The 24194-nt window shown below is 40.6% G+C and overlaps 1 protein-coding gene across 4 annotated transcripts in view; it reads right to left on the bottom strand.

Moving 5' to 3' along the window:
- The window catches only part of DMD (dystrophin), a gene marked incomplete at both ends in the record, with an annotated part of 1177430 nt that overhangs the window by 28387 nt on the left and 1124849 nt on the right, over positions 1-24194 (bottom strand). For 2 of the 4 annotated variants that reach the window (XM_082480534.1, XM_082480533.1), the window contains 7 exons: positions 3445-3603; positions 6707-6772; positions 8041-8106; positions 12613-12651; positions 13455-13591; positions 18606-18717; positions 20850-21016. In XM_082480534.1, coding sequence (XP_082336660.1) covers positions 3445-3603; positions 6707-6772; positions 8041-8106; positions 12613-12651; positions 13455-13591; positions 18606-18717; positions 20850-21016 — 746 coding nt within the window. Of the gene's footprint in view, positions 1-3444; positions 3604-6706; positions 6773-8040; positions 8107-12612; positions 12652-13450; positions 13592-18605; positions 18718-20849; positions 21017-24194 lie in introns of those variants that run through there. The other 2 variants (XM_082480531.1, XM_082480532.1) reach the window with 2 other exon arrangements.

Raw genomic sequence — 24194 nt, 5'->3', positions numbered from 1 at the left:
TGAAGTATGATGGCTTATTTCAAAATACTGATTTTCCTCCACTTCGGAAAGTACTTGGGCCTTAGGTACCCTGTAGTAGCAAGTCTGTGGGTTTTTTTTTTTTTTTCCAACAAAAGCTCACTGCTGTTCAGAGAGCAAGAGCTTTGTTTACTACAGCTTTCTGTCTGAAACACTTTCCTCATCCTTTATACCTATTGATCCTCTACGTCCTTCCAAATCCTCCTGAAAAAAAGTGTGTTCTTGAGCCTTCCTCTTTATTCCTCACTCTCCAGTTTATTATTATTATTTATATGTCTGTCAGACCCTGTGCCAGCGTTTTTCATACAGGCAGAAACATAATCGCTAGGTGTTTTCTCTGCTACTAATTCCTCATAGAAAGCAGTTAGATTTTAGCAATTTGATCTTCAGCTTAACCTGGCCTGAAGATTGTGTAGTCTGAATGCAGAGAGGGTGTAACACAACTGGAAACATGAGGGCATGAGACACTAACATTGGATTAATAAAGTATCTCTTACAGCAAATTACACCTTTAATGAAAAAAACATGTGTGAAACAAACTATTAGTTAAATTAGTTGCCCCTGCTCCTGGAGATGTATAGAGGTAAGTCTACAGAAAAATAAAACCTGGTATTTACAGAGAAATGGCTCCTTCCTCTTCTTGGTTGAAAAGGATCCCCCCTGGACAAGGGAATCAAGAGCACCCTCAGTAAGTTTGCAGATGACACCAAGTTAGGCGGGAGTGTTGATCTGCTTGAGGGTAGGAAGGCTCTACAGAGGGATCTGGACAGGCTGGATTGATGGGCCGAAGCCAATGGTATGAAGTTCAACAAGGCCAAGTGCAGAGTCCTGCACATGGGTCACAACAACCCCATGCAGTGCTACAGGCTTGGGGAGGAATGGCTGGAAAGCTGCCCAGCGGAGAAGGATCTGGGGGTGCTGGTTGACAGCTGTCTGAATATGAGCTGGCAGCGTGCCCAGGTGGCCAAGAAGGCTGACAGCATCCTGGCCTGTGTCAGGAATTGTGCGTTAGCAGGACTAGGGAAGTGTACTTGGCACTGGTGAGGCCCCACCTTGAGTACTGTGTTCAGTTTTGGGCCTCTCACTACATGAAAGACATAGAGGTGCTGGAGCATATCCAGAGAAGGGCAACGAAGCTGGTGAGGGGTCTGGAGCACAAGTCTTATGAGAAGCAACTGAGGGAACTGGGGTTGTTTAGCCTGGAAAAAAAGAAGCTGACGGGAGACCTTATCGCTCTCTACAACTACCTGAAAGGAGGTTGTAGTGAGATGGGGGTTGGTCTCTTCTCCAAGTAACAAGCAATAGGACAAGAGGAAATAGCCTCAAGTTACATCAGGGGAGGTTTAGATTGGATACCTGGAAAGTTCTTCGCAGTAAGGGTTGTTAAGCATTGGAACAGGCTGCCCAGGGAAGTGGTGGAGTCACCATCCCTGGAGGTATTTAAAAGATGGGTACCTGTGCTGCTTATAGACATGGTTTACTGGTGGTTTTGGCAGTGTTAGGTTGATGGTTGGACCGGATGATCCTAAAGGTACCATCCAACCTAGAGAATTCTATGATTCTATGATTCCATGTTACTTATACAGAAAAACAGACTTAATCTGTGGAGGAGTAGCTGATGCACATCCAGAAAGAAGTACAAGGTAGATCTAAATCTTCCCCCTGTTCCAGGTGACAGAATAGCTTATTTCAGAGCTTCTCCATGCCAAAACCAACTCGAGGTCTTCCGCAAGTCCAGGCTCTGCTCTTTGTAAAGAATTCCCAACCACAGTCTCATGGAGATGGTGGGGTGATGGAACCACTATAATTGATTAGTACCATAAGACATGCATGGAGAAAAGATCTATGACACTGCCAACTCTTGCATTATTTTCTTGACATGCCTAAGGTAAGTGATTACTGCATTAAACTCTCATTGTAAACAAAAGTACCTAGTTCTTAAAGAAGCAAGAAAAAAGAGCATGAAAATGCCAATAGACTTTACCATAAAAGCTGAAGACAGCAGAAGGCAAATAAAAATGGGATTTTTTTGTAGATCTAAGTGATTCCTATCTTACAGTCTAATTTTGGTAGTTCACAGTTGCAATTATAAACCTGCCACAGTCAAGATCTACCAGTTTTTATGCTGATGGGAAAAGACTCCAGAGTAGCGCAGAAAGAGGACTGTAGTGTTGCTGCAAGAATCCAGTTGAGGGTTTTTTTTGTGATTAATGAAAACAACTTCAATTAAACTTGAAACCAAAAGCAGTACGCAGTACTCCACCTGGAGTACTGCATCCAGCTCTGGAGTCCCCAACAGGAAAGACATGGACCTGTTGGAGTGTGTCCAGAGGAGGGCCACAAAGATGATCAGAGGGCTGGAGCACCTCTCTATAAGGAGAGGCTGACGAAGTTGGAGCCTGGAGAAGAGAAAGCTCTGAGGAGACCTTATAGCGGCCTTCCAGTACCTAAAGGGGGCCTACAGGAGAGATGGAGAAGGACATTTTACAAGGGCATGTAGTGATAGGATGAGGGGGAATGGCTTCAAACTGGAAGAAGGTAGATTTAGATTAGATATAAGGAAGACATTTTTCATTTTGAGGGTGGTAAGGCACTGGAATGGGTTGCCCAGAGAAGTCGTGGAAGCTCTATCCTTGGAGGTGTTTAAGGCCAGGCTGGATGGGGCTTTAAGCAGCCTGGTCTAGTGGAAGGTGTCCCTGCCCATGGCAGGTGGGTTGGAACTCGATGATCTTCAAGGTCCTTTCCAACCATTCTATGATTCTATGAAATTATATTTGATATTGAGATGTTAAAGAAATGGCAACAAATAACACCAAACAAACAGAAAGAGGACCCAAGTTTTAACCACTATGAAAGAACTCATTCGTCCAAAGAAAATGCAAATTTATAACTCATTTTATCCCTAAAAATGCTATCAAGGTGAATTCCGTCTGACTTTACAGCACAATTATTTCACAGATTCTTTATTTCAAATGAATTGAGGTCATTTCAAAACCTCATGCATCCTAGCGGTGAACCTTTTGGAGAAAAGCCTGTCTCTCCAAGGACATCTGCCTGCCTTTTCCAAACAGGGTGCAGAAATCCACACAACCTTCCCTCTCATAATGGCAAACTAAAGTAACACCAGCGTGAAGCTCATTACTATCATGGAAACAAAGAAAACAGTAGAACAGAAGGAAATAAGAAACACAGCCAGCAGAGCTTGTCACAGGTGGCACTAGGAGTATTAGGTGACCCACACATGTCTTTGAAGATTGCCATTGTGGAGGTTTTGTGAAAGAAACAGTGCTGACTCATCACCGCACTGGAAGTGGGAATGAGCTAACGGTGATACAATGTCAGCCTCATCACTTAAGAGAGAGAAAGCTTTCATTTTCCCCTGCAGCGTGCCCCCAAGGGCTGCGGCAGCTGGCGGCGTTAACCCACCTGTTCTCCTCCTCCAGGTCTGCAAGGATTCTCTCCAGTTCCCCTCTTTCCTCACTCTCCAGAGAAATCAGGATCTGGGCAGGGCTTCGGGGCTGGCTCAGGGGGGACTCCTGGTTCAGACTTTGGCAGTAGTGCTGGATTAACAAGTGTTCATCGTCGCTGGAAAACAGAGGAGGATAAAACAGGCTGTTCCCTTCCTCATTTTTAACTTTGCAGTGAATATGAGGAGATGAGTCACTCTCAGTCTCTCATTTCTTACAAAGAGATTTGCTGAACTCGTTGCAATGAACAGCAGAGCAATGTACCTTAAAGCAAAATCTGCTGAACTGTTTCACTTAGGCTCTGATAATTTTGCTTCTCTGCAGAGTCCACCTCTCTTCCCCTCTGCTTCTCAGATACTTAAAGATGAGTTTTGCCGCAGCTGACAACCTCAGCTTTCCTCTTTTGCCTAACTTCAATTAGGAATTTGCTTGAGAAAAAAGGCCATCTGCTGCTGCCTGATCTGTGTTGTGGAAGGGCAATTCAAGCAAAGGCAAGGCATTTATTTTTACACCTACAAATTCTCCTTATGTAATAAAGGTGCCCTCTATTTATCTGTTTTTCTCTAGAAAATTTTAAATGAGGTAAAATAAAAAAAAATTAATCTAATGAAATTACGCTGGTTTTTCACTGAGTGGTTTTTTTTTGAAATTACAAGTGATGTATTTGTATTCTGACAGTGTACATTCTATTTAATACATATGATCTCTTTCTTTTTTTCTATGGTCCCCAAAGCTGTCTGGCATTTGAAACAGAAACATTTCTATAAGCAAATGGCAAATCCAGTTCTGAAGACCTCAACCACCTCTAGAATTACATGGGTGTTTTAGGTGCTAAGGAGATGCACCCAGGCCCTACCCTACACAGCTAACACCAGCAAGAACTGCAGGAAACCATGGAAAGTTTCTCTTGACACCACAAGTCAAGGACAGAAAAAAATGATGCTGCTGTTAGGAATCTTGTTTTTCTGGCAGTACTTACTAATACCAAAATAATTTAGTCTAGTTTTTTCTGTTATGTTTGTAATTCAGAATCTAACAGGCATTTTGAACAGCTGTTTTTGTTCAAAAATTAAAATTTTCCTTGTTTTCATTTTGGTCCTGAAAATGTTAATGATGCCATTTTATAGACTGCAGGAGTGCTAAAGCAATGTAGAGCACATTAACATTAATTCATAAAAGACAAATACTAATTTTTCACAACAGGCATCTTTTCCTTTTTTCTAAACAAAATATTAAAGGCTTGCCAGTTACTAAATTTATACTTTTAATGAAACACTTCAACTGTGACTTCCTTGAAACAACTTTGCATTTATAAATACTCTTAATGCATCTTAAGTGAATTAACAGTGAAAAAGTGACATAACTATTGCAATATAATGTCATTTTGCAAGACATACTCTTTCTCTGTGATTTTCAGCCTGCACATATTTTGTATACATAATTGCAATGACATTACATATCAAAATATTTTGTTACATATACACATTATCTCTTTATTTCCCTCCTTCTCCATCTCCATCTATCTTTCTAACTGCACTTATAATCCGAAACCTGGAAGAATGTCAACAAATAATCCTTAAGCATAAACTGAAAAATAAAACTGAAAGAACTACAGTTGAGAATTTAGGGTGAGTTTTGATTTTGCTGCAATTTGTATCTGGATCATATTTCTTCCAAAATTCAGAATGTAGAGATTTATTCTCATTGTATTAGTACAAACTAAGTAACAAACTGGATACTCAGTGGTTAACTTATTAACTGAATCATATTGATACAACTTCTATTTAACCAAAGAATGAATTGAACAGTAAGACCAAAGCGCAACACAAAATATAATGCTTTTGTATGATTTTGTGATTAAGGACACTGAAATATTAGAGTGGGGACAACAGGAAATTCTGTATATAATAGCATTACTGCTATCCATAGCAATTCAAAATTGACATACAACTTGGAAACAAAGTTTTCATTAACTGCGTGAAACTATACTGACATTGCGTATGTATTAAGTTTTGAGGTGTCGTATTAACTTTCTCTTTTTGAACCAATATATTAAAACAATGTACTTGGTTGTACAGGGGATTTTCTTTCAGAGTTGGTAGGTAACAATCCTACTAAGTCCAAAGAGAAACTATTTTAAAACAAAGAAACAGCTTTATTACTATCCAAGAACATCTCACAGGCTCACAACCAACCTTATAAAATACAAACGATTTGAAATCTCAATTTAAGTGAATGAAAACTGGCCAGGGTACTGTGCTTTAAAGGAACGCTACAAGTTTAATAAAAGGAAGATTCTGTCTGAATTTTCAAAAAAATCCACCCCTTAAACTGTGATAAGGATGCAATTATGTAGAATAGAAAAAAAAACACTTTTAGAAAAGTTGAGATTTGAGTTTTTTCATGTTTAATTGATTCAGAATCTGACCAAATTTTCAAGCACAACAATGACTTATGTGCTTCTATCCTGTTTTCAGAAACATTACTCACAGTTCGTTTTCTAGTTCTGTGTCCTTTCATTCAGAGAATAAACAAGATCAAGAAAATCGAGAGAGAGGAGAAATACATTGTCATGTCAGAAAACCACAAAAAGGTCTCAGTGTGACATTGGACTCAACTACTTCTTAAAAATTAAAACTTTTGTTTATGAGTTTGCATTTAAAGTATTAAAATGAATACTTGTCAGTGATCTGTCCAACTTAAAGTTTACTACTTCTAAGATTTCACTGTGAGGATGAGTCCCTCCGGGCTTGCAATGTATTTCAGGTATTTGTAGACCAAAGATTTTTGTTTAGCCCCACTAACCTTTTGAGTGACATTTTGCCCACAACAACATTTTCTAGCTGACAGCAATTTAAACATGATTAAGCTTGCAGTTCAGATAGAAGGGTTATCTTTTTATCTTTTCTTTAAAACTCATCAGGTGATGAGCATTTTTTCCAAGTAATATGGGAACTATTTGCTGAAAAAATCACTAATATTTTGGAAGAAACTAGGAATTTTAATTTTGAAGGTATCAATCATCTGTTGCATAAATTTGGTATTAAGCTATAAGCCATAAAGCTAGACACTACGATACAAACTGAAAGAACAGGAGTTCATCATTAAATTGAAACAGATGTGGTACATGGCCATGCAAATTTAGCGCTACAGAATTTCATTACAAGTTATTAACCTTCACAAGAAAACACATGTGAAAAATATTAAAACAGCCTACTTACATGCTCTCGTTAGGTGAAATACTGTCATTTAGATAAGAACCATTGGTGTTCTCCATTTCTGCTAGCCTGTGGAAAAATAAACAAAACTCATTAAAATCAATTATGTTTTCTAGAAACTTTATTTGCTCTAACATTCCTGAAAAAATTAAGGAGCATGATGTTTTTGATGAATTTGAAATTCAAATTAATTTACACTTATTGTTGATTACCAAAAAGTTTTGCAATAAGCTATCGCAAAGGATTGTTTATTTTCTACAATGAACTGGCTAAACTCACTTCTAAGTTTTCAACCCATTCTCTGAGGTTATATTCCACTCCTCATGATTAATTAATTCCACAGTCAAGGCTTTAGATGCCAGGGGATTACACAAATTGCTTTGTACCTGGCAATGTCATCAGAACTGTAACGATCAGTCATTTCTCATTGGTTTTCAGCACTCAGCCCCTCCTAAACATCCTGCATAATTCAGAAATACCTCTCCCGATCAAGTGATTTTTTTGATCACCTGGTGCAAAAACATTTTATTTGTGCAATTAACCCACTTTTTGATTCTTAAGAGCAGTGTGAAAGCAGACAAGTGAACTAAAGCAGCGATATACCACTATTTTAATCCTCCAAATCAAGGAAAAATCCTGTTTGTAGTATTCCATAAGGTGAATTACTTAACATTAAAATGGCAGTTGAGATTCACATAGTTTGGAGGTTTCTGCTCTTCTGATTTGTACGACTACCCCAGGGTCCACATTAAAAACGAAACCCTATGTAGAATCATAGAATCACAGAATGGTTTCGGTTGGAAGGGACCTTTAAAGGTCATCTAGTCCAACCTCCCTGCAATAAGCAGGGACATCTTCAACTGGATCAGGTAGCTCAGAGCCCCGTCCAACCAGACCTGGAAAGCTTGCAGGGATGAGGCATCTACCACCTCTCTGGGCAACCTGTGCCACTGTTTTACCACCTTCATCGTAAAAAATTTCTTCCTCATATCTAGTCTGAATCTACCCTCTTTTAGTTTAAAACCATTACCCTTTGTCCTATCACTACAGGTCCTATTAAAAATTCAGAAACTTGAGTACACAGCTTAACGAAGACCCCACAGGACCTAAAGGCCACTTCTGACTACACAGGTGCTCTGGCATGCAAGTTAGTTGACAGGCTGGTTAGCAGCAACCACAGGCCATGCTCTGCATCTCAGAGCCTGGAAAGCAAAACCCCAGACCCTACGTTTCTTTAAGAAGTGCTCAGGTAGCAGCTAGCCTTTGGGATTTTTAATTTTTTTTAAAAAAATGATTGTTTAGAGAAAGATCTGCCTAATGTCCAGCTGGTGTCATACCTGCTAGCATAATGTTCAATGCGTGAATGAGTATCATCATGTGAAAGCTGAGGGGACGAGGCAGGCCTATAAGGCAGAAAACACTGATTAATCACAAACAATACCCCTTTAAAAGTAAAAAGACACTTAGCGATGCCTATACCCTCACATCTCCATGCCTTATGCTTACACTATGTTTGATAAACAGCAAGTTATAACTCCAGGCGCTGTGTGTGCCTCCTCAAGCCGTCGGTGCAATGTTTTGTGGTACCACACTGGGGATTTTGACCGTTTTGCAATCCATCTGTTGCAATGACTCTTCTTCACAGCAATCCCCAGAGAACCCTTTTCCAGAGGATTTACAGATGAGCTTTCACCCCGGTTTTCCCTTCACACCTGCCTCCTTCATTGGTGATTCTGTTTTACGCGCAGCCCTGTGCCGGCTGCCAAAGCCCTGCTGGGAACTTCTCTGCCTCCCGCCCTGCTCCAGTGCCTGCTTCCAGCACATCCCACTTAAAAGAGCCTTTAAGGACTACCCCACGAGTCACTAGAAATAAATACAAGAAACATAAAATGTCTGAAATGAGCCTTTAATAACACACTGCAGAAACTGATGATTTTGCCTAGCATCTTTCCAGAATTGTAATCTGAACCGTAGATCAGTGTGTTATACAGGAGGACACTGTCAACTGCTTTGGTATTCTCTGCCTGACAAATCAGATGGTATGAGGTCCTCTCCACTTTTTTGTTGATGAAAACAATTCATGGGACTTTTCTCATGAATTAGAGTATTGTTTCTTACAGCCTCAACTCTGGAGAATGTCACCATTGAATTACATTTCCCATGCAGTTCAGAGAGCACCCTTTGCTGCCGTGTGGGATTTTGCCAATCTACATGCACCAGGAGGTGCTGGAATAACAAAAAAATATGCAGCTTCCCAAATTGCTAGCTCTTATTTTAGCTAAATTTCAGCTTCTCTTTATTCTGTCTCTGCCAACTTTCCTTCTGGCACTCCTGACTGAGGAAGGACTTTCTCTCATTTTAAATCGTTGTTCTGAACGGTGGTTCAGGCTGAGTCTGCCCAACGGGGATTGCACTGCACTGCAAGAGCAGGTAAGTTTTATATTTACTGGTTATAAACCAAAACTGTAACAATCTTGTCGTTCATAATACTCCCGTGTTAGGAGTTTGATAATCCTGCAGTAAATCTACTAGACTGGTCATCTTCCAGTTTTCTAATCAGCCTGCAAAAGGCTCTAGAAAATTAGGATATTTCTGAATTCAGCTTTTTGCTGGGTACACAAAATACATGATTATTAATGTCTCCTCTCACAGAACAGCAAAGTTTTTCTCTTTAAGACGTTACAGGCCAAGTATCACAAATCTCATTTTTTCTGAAATGAGCTTTGGCCTCCAACTGTACTTTTACCCGTCACATGTTCAAACATTACCACAGCACACCAGAGGATAAATACTCAGTTCACAGTTTCTCAGTACAGCAGCAATTCATGCGGATGGGCAATTGCTTCTCTGCAACTTGATATCCTATTTCGTATAAGAACGTCTACACTGAAGAAAAGGGAGGGGAAAAGGATGCAATTTATCTAGAGCAGTGGATTATGGAGCGAGGTAACAACGGTTTTCTGATAAATTGATGCTATTCCCATATTTTTATTTGACATACAGTAGATGTTAAACTGGTACTACCAATGAAAGAAGAGGCCTTGGTTTCAACGCATACACAAATGTTGCTGCTAATACCATGTGCAAACTAGGAAATTTGTGTTAAAAGTAGCTTTAGTTTTGAGCTGGATCATTCTCCTAGTACCTCCTACCCTGGCACTGCACATGTGTTCGTACCAGTACAGTGGAAAGGACAGCCCCTGGTTGGGACCAACTGGGTGATGAAGAGAAGTGATGGCCCTTTTGGCAGTAGCGCAAGGCAAAAGATGGTCCTAACTGCATGATCGCATACTTGCTGCCTTGAAATTAAGCTTCACCTTCAGAAGCGAACAAGGTATGTAACATGTAAGTATTTTAAAGATAACACAGTGTTGTGCAACTTGCTGGAGCTGCTTCTGTCATTCCTTCAGCTGCAGGCAGGGAACGAGGCTACATTTCCAGGTTTGTCTCCACTTCAGAACATGCTACAATGGAGATCTACCTCAAACAGCTTTTTAAAAGTTTGCTTACAAAAGCAAACCTGTTGAGAAGCACTGCAGTTTCTGTGTCAAATTCAGCTGCTCAGAGGTACACTTTTGCCAGTATCTGGGCCAGCTTGAAAACGACTGTGCTGCATTACAGCCTGTTGTGTAGACATACTCTTAGGTGACCATCTGTGCTAGAGCTCACTGTCCTTCCTTTCTGAGCACACATACTCAGATCACCTAATCAGTTTGAACAGTCGGCAAGAAGACTGAGAGACATAGCCAATATTTAGCCAAGATAACCATCGCTTTTACAAGGGCTCCACAGCTGTGTTGCTCAAGCTGGGGTCTGCAGGAACAGAATTCCAGTCAAGTGGCAAATACCACCTGCAATTCCCTGCACCCCAAGAGACCTGGATGGCAGGACGTTTCTTGCTGTTCAGCAGTTCAGTTGATGCTCCTTGAAAGTGTAGAATGAAGTAAATCGTATTTGTGCCACTGTCAGCCCACAGTTGAAGTAGTAAGACAAATTCTCACAAAAAATGTGAGTTGCCCCCTTTAACGCCTAGCAAGCAGAGTATCTGTGCAAAATGCTGGATAAAGCCAGAATCACTAACGAAAAATATGTATGTATATATTTATAAACAGCTCCAGATATGATAGCACTGGCATTGCTGAATGCTGCTAGGTTAGTACTGAAGTACTTTGAAAATTACCAGCAACCTGGCATGAAAGGCAAGATCTAAGAAAACATGGAAAAGTTTTATGATAATCAGAATAAGAGGTTTGACTGCCGAAGTTGGGATCAGCCCTGTAACTGAGAAACAGCTTTAAACCTGGCTAGATCAGTACTTGTGTTGTAGCCCTGGTGGTCTAGCACTAAGGAAAGGAACCAAGTTAGCAGAACAAACCGAAGAGCAATTCTTTCCAGACACTATTCATTTCTTAATTTTGTGCGTTCTTGTCAGATGAGACAAAAGGATTGTGCTCAGGAAGACACCTGAGTTGGGCTGATAAAAGGTGCAACGTCTCCATAAAAATCCTGCTTCTCAGTATTTCTCGCAAGTTAAACTCCCTGTAGCAGGTGACACCAAACCTTTGGTGTGAAGCTATCGGTGTAGGCATACCATGATGTTATTGCTGTAAGTGAACTAGAATTAAGCATGTTATGGCAGCTTAATTTCATGTTATGTCAGACAAAGCAATGGCATTCCAGATTATCCAAGCTTTCTTTAAATGTTACTTTTAACTTTTCAATTGTTCTAAAGCATAAGGAATCTAGCTCCACAGTTGAGTATATAGTATGCTGCAATCATCCCCAGATGCATTTATAAATGAAAACGCATCCTGAAGTTCAAAGCCCCTTTATTTCAGTCTGGCTTCAGCCTTTTGGCGTTCTCTGTGGGTGAATCCCCAACCATACGATGTTTGCAGTACTACATGCATTTCTTGGTCGCTTAAAGTAAATTTCCAAGAGGAAGAGCACTTCATTTGACTTCCCAATTTTTTGTGCTTCAAATGAAAAATATAAATCAATATTCAAATGTAGACATTTCACTACTGTTTATTCTACCAAAAATTCAATGAAAGTGCAAGCCAGATACATGTCACCATATAGAAATATATAAAGTTCTATTTATTAGTTTCTCAATAGTTATCAATATGTGAATTAAAAATAATCCTTATTTAACATTATTCTAAAATCATCCACTTAACACTAATAGTAGCAAATGCCACAATGATAAGTATATATATCTTTAGTTTATGCTGAGGGTATCACTACAATAGTAAGACAATGCACGTGCAGGAATGGTGCAAGAATGAAATTCCAGTTCATAGCTGAAAAATACTGCTTTTTTAAATTGTGAAAAAAATACAGTAAACATTTCCCCGTTTCAACCTGCCTTCATAAATTTTACTGTTTCTAAAAAATTGTAATAAAATATCCAGTGAGCTTTGGACTAATTGGACCACGTGAGTGTATGGGTGTGCACAGTTGTGTGTATAAACCAATTCATAGCTTTATCTCCAAAACAACGTCATTCCTGAAACTGAATTAAATCCATCAAGTTCAATTTATATCTTTCAAAAAGCATTTAGCATACATTCAGAGGGATCGACACTTATTCAGTAACACAGGCTTTTAAACGACAAACTCTTATAAGCATTAGTAGGACTGCACCAAAATCCCTGTTAATTCAATGAAAATACATACTCCAGAAAGAGCATACAGTATGGAATCCACAATTGCTGGGAATTCCCGGATTTATCCCATTCTATTCATTTGGGATCAAAACCTTCCTTCAGAGAGCGTACCAAAGAAAATAATCATAAAGAAAGAAGGAAATGAACTTATGTAAAACCAAATAAAGAAACAAACAAAAATAAAAGTGAGGGAACGCAGCAGCAGTAGCAGCAGCAGCACACTTCAGCAAAAGTACTCACGCAGAATCTACTGGCCAGAAGTTGATCAGAGTAACAGGACTGCAAGACAAAAAATGAGGAGGTGAAGAGAGAGGCAGAAGAAACTTAGCAGCAAAATAATTACAGAAAGGTTTTAAAAAAAATAAAATCACGACAACTAAAATCCAGAAATCCAACAGACCAACATGAATGACTGTGAAGAGCAACCAACCAAAAAGTGAGAAAAAAACTGAAATCTAAAATTAAAAAAGAGAGAGAAAGAGAAAGAGAGAGAGCGAGAACAAGCTGCGTGCAATTGCCATTAAACAACTGATTAAGCTTGTAAAAAAAAAAAAACAGAGAACTGGGTTACTCATTGATTTCTCCATGTGCATCATTATTGCCTTTTTTTTTTCCCCCACAAATACTTCAAAGTCATTTAATAAGACTGAATTTATAGGGTGCGAAAAGAGTAAATCAGCTGGGAAGCTTGCAAACACAGTAGCCTAATTAAAAAAAATAAAAACACAGAAAGACACCCATTTGGAAGAAAGTAAAACTTTAATGAAGAGATCATTAGTCTCCAAATTGCCATATCAAACTTTGAAGTTTATAAGGCTGTCGGTAAGAGGGTTAAGTATTTTTCTTTTACTAACTGAAGCTGAAGTTGCTGTATAAGGACAGGCGAAAACAGATTAAAGCAATGGCAATTGGAACCCCAGCTTGTGTTTTCCTGCCAGCCAAGGTTAACAAAAATGAAAAAAAAAAAAAAAAAAAAATAGAGAGGCTTTATGCATTTAAGAAGTAAAAGGAGTTGGCACCAGCTGGGGAGCTCAAAGAGCATACCAAATGAATTGCTACTTAGACACTTTAGAGCTACTCACGTTTCCATGTTGTCTCCCTCCAAGACAGTTTGCACAGGCAGGTAGCCCATTCGTGGGTGCTTTGCAAAATATCTTTTTGTTCGAAATTTGTTTTTTAGTACCTTGGCAAAGTCACGGACGTCTTCTCCTGAAGTTGTCTGAAAGCCACAAATCACAATGAAATCAACTTTCATGAGGTTATTACCGTTTTTCAGTTGCCTCTTCTTTTGCTGGGCCACACCAAGCAGATCTGCCAACGGCTTGACCTCGGGAACTACACTTTTTTTTTTTTTATTTATCACCGTCACCTTACAACGTACTACACAGCGACACTGCTAGTGGGGAGGAAGGAGGAAAAAGGGAAGCTCCAAAAAACCCTGACAGGCTCATGCCTCATCTCAGGTGATCTGAAGAGGACAAACATCAATTAGACAAGAATTTATCATTTCCTCATCTGGCTCAGGGGACTCTGCCTGCTTTTTGTTCAGCGCTAAAGCGGCTGTAACGGAGGATACGCAGCTGGTCCGTGTGTCCAGCTAGTTGCTTCACTGGCTGGATCCTGGCTCTTACCACACTCTCATCATCTATATCTCATGGACTTGTCAGTCCACAAAAGTCAGACCTGTACTCTCGGTACGTCTTCTTTTCAGTTTCCCTTCTTGATCTCCTCTGCCATTAGTATTTTGATCAAAGAGAAAGAAAAAGCAGGTGAGAGCTGCTGAAAGCTCTTAGATCAGTTACTACTTCCAGAGCCTGTTTAATCTGAAGCTAGCAGGCATTTAAGATCAATACCCTGAGGAGAGTACAATTTGTACAAAGTTTTCTACTCCCATGCCTGTGGTCCTTTTCCATTGCTACTGTAGAGACCAGCGGAGGAGCGCAAAGTGGAATTAGTTTCCTAAAGACCAGAATGAGCCAGGAAAAGTTCAAAGGACGTCTGCTGGGAAGATGCAAAACTTCTTGCAAGCCTGATTAAGAGTCGGGCAATTTTCTGAAGAATTTTAATGGAAGACTTCAGTTATTTTCGTCAGGCTGCACTCCCTTCTCTGCACCTTGCAGAGACACTCAACCCTGAAAACTGCTCTTCTACAGTAAATTAAGTTCTCCCTGACCCACATAACGATATTGCTTCTCCAGCGTATCTAATTTGAAGGAAAGAAATGAGGGAAAAGTTAATCTTTCCGACATTTTTTAATGAGTTCTGTGCCTTCTATTTAGAGAGGAAGGAGGTGCTGGGACCTATCAGCCAAGCCAGCCTTCACAGAGCTGCCGAAACACAGATGCATATATTTTTAACGATTGCCTGGGTAGAAAAACTAAGGATGCCCTCAAAAATAATGTGCAGAAAGACTGAAATACATTAACAGAAAGGACAAATGTTATCACTGTACTGATGACACGGACAAGCTTCATGTAAAGCTGGAAAGACTTTGGCACTCTTTCTGGTCAGTCTGTCTGGTAGGAAAATTCGGCGTGAGCAATGACTTCTCTGCTAGAGAAGTGATGCAGCAGAACCTACAAGCCAGCACAGCAGCATCTGTATTTTCAAGAAACTGAGATAACGCTTGATAATATTAAGTATCCTTCCTCAGTGCGTCAGAAGTAAAGACATTTTGGGGAACGGAGGGATTAAGTATGCCCAGACCATCCAGCAGACTCTGGAAAGGGGATTTACTGAGGTGGCCTCGCATTTCCCGGCAGGAGGGAATTCCCTCTGCTGACTGCCATCTGCAGTGCCTGCTAGGAGAGCTCCTAACCAGGTCGGCATCAGGAGAGGTCACAGAGCACATCAGCTGGGAACAGAGAAAAGCTTTTAATATTTAGTCTCGGTATACAGGGATTAAGCACAGCTTTCTGTTCAGTTTGTTCACCTGTGTCATTTCTATTAACTCCCGCTTTGCCTATTTGCAACGTTGTGAATACTCCCCATTCATTTGACTGTAATTTGGATTGAGCGTTTTCAGGCACGATTACCAAGAAAACCTTCTTCGCTTTGACCTTCCTGGGACTGTTACCCTGCCTTGCTCCCCTGAACCTTCTGCATGACAACCAAACAGTAAAATGGTGCGTTCAAACAGAAACATCCTGATCTGTCTGGTAGCACGGGAATCCCAGGAAGAAAATATGTCTTCCAGTGACAACTAAAAGCACCAGGTACCTCTCACATGATCCACTTCCCATTTCAAAACTGTTCAAGGAGCACAAGGAAGGCAAAGAAAGTGTGTTTATTATGTGGATGAGATGACTGACTGAGGCTATTTTCTGCCAAACTTTCTGATTTATTCCACAGATGTTTTATTCCAAATAATTTGCAGAGCAAAATAATCCAAAACAAAATTCTCAGCAGAACTGCTTTATGAGGAAGAAACTGGACTTTTAGCATCTCAGCTCTCTTAAATCAAAGCAATACACAGGCAGCTGGGCCGAGCATGTTCCAAAACTATTCCAAACCCAAAACTATTTCATCACATAAGGAGAACTTTACCCACCATCTGACTTCTCACAGTTTGGTTTCAGAAAGTGCCTTGCCAAATGCCCACCCCAGACCTCAGCCCCGACTGTAAACACTAGCTGTAGAAAGGTATCTCGGTTCTGACAGGCTTCCTTCTAACAAGGTGTTTTTTCATGCTGGTGTGTCACTGTTTGTTAAAACCCAAACAGAAAAACGATGTTACGTTTAAATCCCAGTCTAGAAGTTTTCTTTGCTTTCTTTGAAACCTCTTTAAAAGGCACCCTTCTTTGAACAATAAATCGAGCTGTGTTGCTTTTCTGTTTTCTTCCTAAATGAAAATTAGGCAACAGCCTTGCCGTTATTCTGCCTCAACCTTTTGCAGGAAAGGAACAGTTAGCACATCCCTCAGATATTTAGCATGAGTTCTCAAGTCTCCTCTCAGCATAATTAAAGACTGCAGTGCTCCAAAATTTCCTGGAAGTAAGAGGGAGGGTGAATAAAAATATCAAAACACTTCATTGTGCACATCTAGCTATTGCAAAGATATATCAAAGAAGGCACCACATGTCTCCTGTCTGCCAAAATGCATTTTAAGGCGGGAGATTTGTCTGGAGGAAAAAATGCTCTGGCACCTGCAAACCCCTTTTCATTAATTTAGAAAACAATTACAGACTAGTCATGGTATCTTCAGTTGATGTCTTGTTCTGTCACACAGTATTTGGGTTTATTTTTTCAAAAGCAGCAATACAAAAAAGATTGGGGCTTGCCCTGCGTCACATTCACTCCCCCCCCCCCCCCCCCCCCGCTCCCACCCCCACCTCCCCCCAGTTAATCCTTCTCTAATTCAACTGGCTGCCAGTGCAGCCAGGCACGGCACATTAGCATGGGCTGCTGGAGTTCAGGATTCGCAAAAAAATGTACTGGCTGTGAATGGTTCTTTATTCTGATCCAGCAAGCTGGAAGCGGTTGCAAGTTTTCTGTTCACACACCATGTTCGCCTTTTAGTCATCTGTATTTTTAGGGAGAACAGAAACCTGCTGGACCCTGTGTTGCAACGAGTTGCTGCAGGCTGTGGGGGTGTCTCACAATCCTTTTCCATTTCTCTCTCCTCAAAATACATCTTATGAACAGGTTAAGAAAACAGTAGGAAGGTGGTGGTTTGTGCCTTCTGCGCACCATTCGCAAATCTGCCCGGTCACTTATTAGCAAGAATAAGAGCGGCAAACTGCAAAACGAAACCTTAGCCAATTCAGCAAGGAAGTATTCAGCTACAGCTGGAAGGAATGCCCTACCGCGGTGGGGTTGGTCGCTAGCTCTGCCTGCGACGCAGATCATGAGAGTTAGCTCTAGGAATGCCTGCAATGGAGAAGTCTGTTCAGACCTGCCCAGGCAGTGCTAGCACTTCCCTCCCGACTTGTGCAGGAGTTCAGGCAAATTGCCCTTTCCAGTAACCTCAACCCCTGGGGGACAATGCTGAAAAGCAGCAGCCGATAAGTACTGACAAAGAGCTAGCAAACCTACATTAGCTGCCCTTGCAGAGATTCAGATTAAATACCGCCATGTAAACGCTACTGTAAAAGTTGATAGATAATGTAAATAAATATCCATAAATTAAAACTAACAAAAATACGGGGTTTGCTTTAGTGTAACATCTTAGGGAAATAAATTTTTCTCTCTCTTTGCTAAGTTTCTAAGAAAAGCTAAGTCTTCATTTTGGCCATGCCTTTTTGTTTGGATGAAGTTGTAAAGACCACTCATATAATTCTATGTGGCTAGCCCATTTATAATTCTGATGCTTTATTTTCACCATTTATATTTGACCAGCAGATGAAAGTACAAGATTAGAAACCATCCTCACACCAGGAAATGAAAACCAGAGAGCTCACTGCTTTACGACCACCACAAACAATAGCAAAGGCGGCTGAAAGCTCAGTCGTGCTGCATTGTGGAAGGACAAATTGAGAGCTCCTCTAATTTATGCCCCTCTGCGCTGATCATGAGCGACCAAAAAGAAAAAGGAGCACTCTGAGAGACTAATATGGAATTTCCTTTGCCAGCCATCTGGTATGAAAGAAACGTTTACGCAAAACTGATCATTTTGAGAGCTGTGAAACAAGGGTGAAGACCCTCACCACACCACCAATGCAGCACAGCTGCATTGCGCTGCATTGAACACCCCAGCTTCCAGTCTTCAGAAATGAAATCTCACTTGCTACTCTTGAGAAGTTCCCTAGTTATTTTATATCATCAAGCAATCATATAATACAAAGGTACCATTAAATACTGAAGTGCTTAAAAATGCAATCGTAGTGTTGTGGGGAAAAAAAGGGAAGTGGCAACTTGCTGAGGAAAGGAAGAAAAATCTCATACTGATTCAGAGAAAACATTGTGTCCTAAGATATGAATGAGTATTTGCACAAATCACAGGCTTCCTGCAGGATCCATAAAGGGAACCATGGCATTGCATACGGAACAAGTCATTAGCACACAATAATACATTACAACACAGCATTGTAAAAACAATGAACTTCGATTTACTTCAAACCGTTGGAGTATCCTTAACTAAGCATCAGAAATTGCTGGCATGTATAGTATATAAAAGGTGATTTAATTAAAGGGGGGAAAGAAAAGCCACCCAAACGCTCCATTACCTTGCACACAGGAAGTTTTCCCTTTCTACGTAATAAGGGACAGTAAGGGTCAGTAAAACAGCTACTTACTGGTGTGCAGTATTCCACCATGGGATAGTGCATTTTATGACCTTTTGCAACACGGCCAGAGAAGAAGCAACTTTGGCAGATGTCATAGTTAAAGTGCTTTAAACTTCTGTACCTAAAAAAGAAGGAAAAAAAAACACGGCTTCAGAGCTTTGTATGTGAATGCTTCATATCAGCTTCTCAAGTTTTCTCTGTCAGTAAGTTCTCTTCCCTGAGATGCCACACAGTGTGCGATGCCAGGCAATGCTCCTCTACCACCGAGGGACAGGTATTGCTGCCTCAGATGTTTATTGAAGATCTGAATCTTCAAAAAATAATTTTAACCTTGGGCGACAGCGAAGATTTCTACACAATCACTTTCTCTTAACATATGGAAGACACCACCACACTTTTTTTTTTTTTTTCTAATGCTAATTTCAGTTCTTTTGCTCTTCATCATGATTCCTAACACAGAATGTCCCAAGGAAGTAAAATTCAAATAAGCAATGCCCTCCTCAACAAGTCACTCCAGCAAACTCCTAAGTGCAGCATTCAAGGCAGGAATTTGTTTGTGTCCTTCCTAGCACCTCTATCAAAACAATTTTCCTGTATGGCATTCCACCCATGCAAAACTCCGAATGCACTTTTGGGTCATTATTTAATCTCATCAGTTCTATGAGGCAGCTAACTTTTGTATCTGCTATGCTGAAGTGCTTAAAAGAGCCGGAGGCATAAGGGTTGTCTTGTTCCAAGTTCACGAATCAGTTCAGTCACAATGACCTCAAAAGAACATTGTTTTACACATACTGAGGCGCACAGTATTAGCTTTCTAAAAGCCTTCCAATACAGTATCTTTTTGTCAAGTGTGTACACAGGGTTTCAATGACTTGCAAAGCCAGAGAAGAAAATCTGCGACAGACAGATTCTACTATCATGATAATAGATTTGTTATATAAATTTAAAAGACAGATGAGATCAGTCAAGTAAAATTAGATGCAAACACAGAGCTCCAGTGTCCACTTCCCGAATTCTCGATGCTCACTACAGACTATCCATTCACTTGCCATCCTTTGATTTTCCAAGTGCTGCATTTTTCAATGCCACCTACTTGTCTTTGGCGGTTTATACAAAGCCATGTTAAGTAATTCAGTAGTTCATAAACCGTATCTGGGAACGGGAAAATTAGACTTTGTAGATGTGTTGAAATACTCCCATCCCTAGCCCTTCCTCAGTAATATCTGTCATTTCTCAGTTAAGATATTGAAGCGGAATAAAAGCAGAAAGCGAAGAATTTAGATGATTGGAGGAACAGCCTCACTGAAGAATAACTCGGATTCAAAACAAAGCAATACCTTCATTATTTCCCCCGTTTCCCACTGCCTGTGAAATTGCATAGCAGAAAGCACTGCCCCACTACACGCATAAAAGCAACATTCACCCTCTCCCAGGTCAGAGCAAAATGATGGCTCTTCTATGTGGTACTGCTTGCTGCTGTTGTCTATCTGGGTTTTAGAAACAAAATTACAGAAAGCTCTTTGTAAACAACACGGTACTATAGAAGGAGAAATGCCAATGGTAATAGAAGACCATGCATAAAAAGGACAGAAACCATACAAAGCAGCTTTGCGAAGCAAAGTGATAAAACAAGGCTAGGCATAATTGAAAGTGAGTATTTACTTAGCAGTTAAGTGGATTCTCAACACGCATACCAACACACAGCCATTTTACAACACAGTGACTCATTCATTGCCATAGTAACCATGGTGTCGATCCAGATGTTTAAATAGACTAGCAATATTTCCCCCACTCCAGGTTAATGTTCCACCAAAACCATTCTTTCTCTGAGATACGCACATGTAGCTTTACACATCTGCGAATTTTCACGGCACTTCCTTACTTTATACCGCAACAGAAAGCAATTCATTAGGATCCAATTCAGAAAATGTAACTGCACGTATAGGACGGATTGAATGTAAAGCAAATCGTATTAGTTGTGCAATCTACTGGTATTTTGGTTGAGGCACAGAAGGACTGCAGGCAAGAGCAGGACACAGAGGAAGGGCCATATCTGAAGTGATCGATGATTTTTGTTCTCTTCATCTCTCACATCACTGTACCCAGTCTAGGGGTCACTCTCCCTCATGCCCTGTCACAATTATTTTCTCCCTGAACAACACGCATAAAATCAAGCGCACGATTCGCCTGGACACAAGCAGAGCTCTTGATCCACCCAGCAGCAGTACACGTGGAAAGGGAGCGAGCTTGTACCTGAATCCAATAATTGGACACTCCTTGCAGATGTTACACTTCGCTTGGTGTTTGGCGGTCTCAGCAGCAGCCACCCTGTGCAAGACGGGCAGCCACACCATGGACTGCGGTTCCAGCCTCATCCAGTCCAGGAAGAGGGCCGCTTCGATCTCCGGTTTGTTGTTGGCCTGTAACACAGGGGGAAGAAAGACATGGGCTGAGCACAGGTGATCTGTCTGCTACCAGCTGATTAACAGTTCAAGCCATTTTTTTTCCTGCCTACTCCCTATCTTTTCCCTAAATATACTCCAGCTTTTACTCCAGTCCAGCCATTCACACCCCCCCCCCCCAAAAAACCCCACCAAACAAACAAACAAACAAACAAAATCTCCGGGATCCTGCCTTCAAGACAGGAACTGAACAGTATTATTAATGTTTCAAATCTTTCTTTCTCTTATTCCATATTACAATAGAAAGCACTACCATGTACTCTGTCACAGTGAAAATCATCCCTTACAGGATCACCTTTGATGCTTGATCTCGTGTTTCCAGTCTCTCTCATCTGAGCCTGCATAGCACTGCTTCTCACCTATTTTAAAACTAGTTTGTGTTATCCAAGCCCTAAAAATTGCATGCCTTTTGATCAAAATTCCTTATTCTTTAACTTCCTTCATTATTATACCACCCTTTTTTTCTAAATGCACGCATAAGGAAATTATTCAAATCCCTCCTCAAGCCTGTTGTTGAACATGTAACCTCTCTGCCTCCTTAAATGCCTCAAAATCCCTCTTCCCACCATATCATCTCGAAATTTCCTGTCGTTGCCTGCAAACACAATACAGTTTTGTCCCAGAGAATACAACTGATGGAGCCTCATATTGCACCACCTCCCACTTTCACCTCTTTGCCAGCCACAAAAGATCCTATGAACACTTCCCGGCAGTCCCATTTCTCTGCTGCCTTCCCATCGCATCCTAACCACTATGATTATTTCAGGTCTCTCTTCTAACGGTAACTTTGAGGCAGCTCAGTCACATGGCTGAATCCCATTGCAGTAGGCACTGTGCACACACCAAAAATTATAATCACCCCTACCTGGCAGCACCTACAGTATGGAAAAAGAAACAGCAAAGAGACAAGAAACACAAGGCAATGGGGGACAACGGTGATCTATCTACATGGGTAGGGGTCACACGGTACCGGCAGGCTAGCCACTGCAAGGAACGGTGTGGAATAAAGGCAAAGAGCATCAAAAGGGATTTTAAGGAAAACAGTGAAGGGATGGAGTCAATGTTTATGAGGAATGTCTCTCCGGCGTGCAGGGTGGTGCAGCACAAAACTGGTTATCTGAGAACCTGGGAGCTGGTTTCAGGGCTGAACGCGAGGTGACGGAGCAGATGGAAACAGCGAAGGGCTCTGGTGGGGAGGACGGGAGAGAGGAGGATGGGTCCACACAGGGAACAGCCAAGCGATGAAGCGGGATACTGTCCCGCTCCATTTCTCTAAGCCATCACCATGTCCCAATTCAAATTCCTCGAGACATTTCCTTCCATCATGCCCAACAGAAACAGCATATTTATAGGCTGAATATATTTAAATCATCTGTTTTCCTTTTTCTCTGGGGTTTCAAATACAGCCCTCTGTGGGCCAGTCTCTTCTATTTCAAACTTCACAAGGCAGACTGTCTTCCTTTGTGCCTTTGTGGTTCCAAACCTATTTGAAGCATTTAAATAAATAATAAGCATTAATGTATCATGTACCTGGACCAAGATGAATAGGAGATTGAGTGATGATTTTTTTTTTAACGCTTGCTCTCAGTTACTTTTCCAGTTTCTCATGAAATCTGAGCTTAGTATGACCTAGCTAAAACCTTGTTCAACTAAGAATACTAACAAGGAATTTGGAGAAAAAACATCAGAACTGATCTAAACGAGAGAGAGCTATAGGGAAAATAGGGAAAAACAATTAGTTCTGTGGTTTTGGTGTAGTGTTTTGGTTTTGTTTTTGTTTTTGGTTTTTTTTTTTTTTTTTTTCCAAAGCTAACACTGTTTACAATGGTGACAAACAAATTAACTGTTCAATACTTGAAGACTGAGAAAAATTTGAAGTTTCCTAGATAGAACCCCTGGCTACAAGAAAGATGTGGAACCTCACACCCTCCCTGAATATCTCCTGAATAATTCATTGCATTAAAATTGACTTAAAATGCTGCTGCAATACTTTGGTTAATTAGGAACAAAGAGATTTTTTGGTCCAGGCATTCTTGAGATGCTAGTTTGTGAAACCATCTAAAGACTCCTATGACTGCATTTAAGATCCACATATATGGATTTCTAGTACAGTCATCTACATCTTTTTTTGATGTTTTGGGGTAAAACCAAACCACAACATATCTACAATTATCAATTATTCAGATAAAGTCTCTCACAATTTAATATTCTCTACAGGTCTTACATAAAATGTAATGACACCCCCGCCAGACACTGAAATATTTCTGCATGAAGTCCTACTCCTCTGTTTTTTTCATGTAGCTACAGAATTTAGGAACCTCCTCAAACAAAAAAAGAGAGAAAATCAAAAGTACAATGAAGTGCAGCCAACACTGGCAACAGAATTTGTTCGGAAGAGCCGATACTGCCTTCTGCTTCAGGACATCAGTGAATTCAATAGAATTAAATTAATTCTAGAACTCTCCTAAGAGAAAGGCATATTTATGAAACATGATCATCTATATGTCTATTTTTCAGCTAGCAGCCAGGGCAGTAAAGGGGCTGGGGAGAAACTTTCTGTGGCTCACTCGTCGAGCAAGCATCAGCCAGGAACTACACTGGCAAATCATTACCCTGCCTAGCAGACCACACTTTCTATACAGAGGTCCTCTAAGCCTTAAAAAAATTTTAAGAGGATCTCCTTAATATGCCATTTCTAATAGAAAAACACAAAGTGTACAGAAAAGCTGCAGTGCAAGCTGCAGTCAGAATAAGAATGAGCTGCTCAAAGTGCCGCTGTCCACTTGTAGCAGCTTTAAATTTGCAGCAAAAATGCTGCGGCTATGAAAGACTTTCTGTAACATCCAAAGATCTATTTTAATTTTGCAGTCACTGTCGATTACCAGCCGTCCCAATAGCTGCCTACCCAAAGCTCCGCACGCTGGCTGTACAAAACCTGCGCTCAGAGAGATTAGGTGCATTAAAATGTATCAGAACTGGTTCCGAATTATATTACATGAAGATTTAAAGCCACGTGCAGAAAAGCTGGTCAGGGTCAGACAGTATAGGACAGGCAGTTCTCGACTGTTCCCTGAGCCGCTATTACGATTTTTTTAATAATCTCTAAATCCGGTAAAGGCAGCAGCTGAAGATTTTA

Source organism: Vanellus vanellus, assembly GCF_965231255.1.
Source record: "Vanellus vanellus genome assembly, chromosome: 1".
Lineage (NCBI taxonomy): Eukaryota > Metazoa > Chordata > Aves > Charadriiformes > Charadriidae > Vanellus > Vanellus vanellus.
This window is presented reverse-complemented; position numbering and strand designations above follow the sequence as displayed.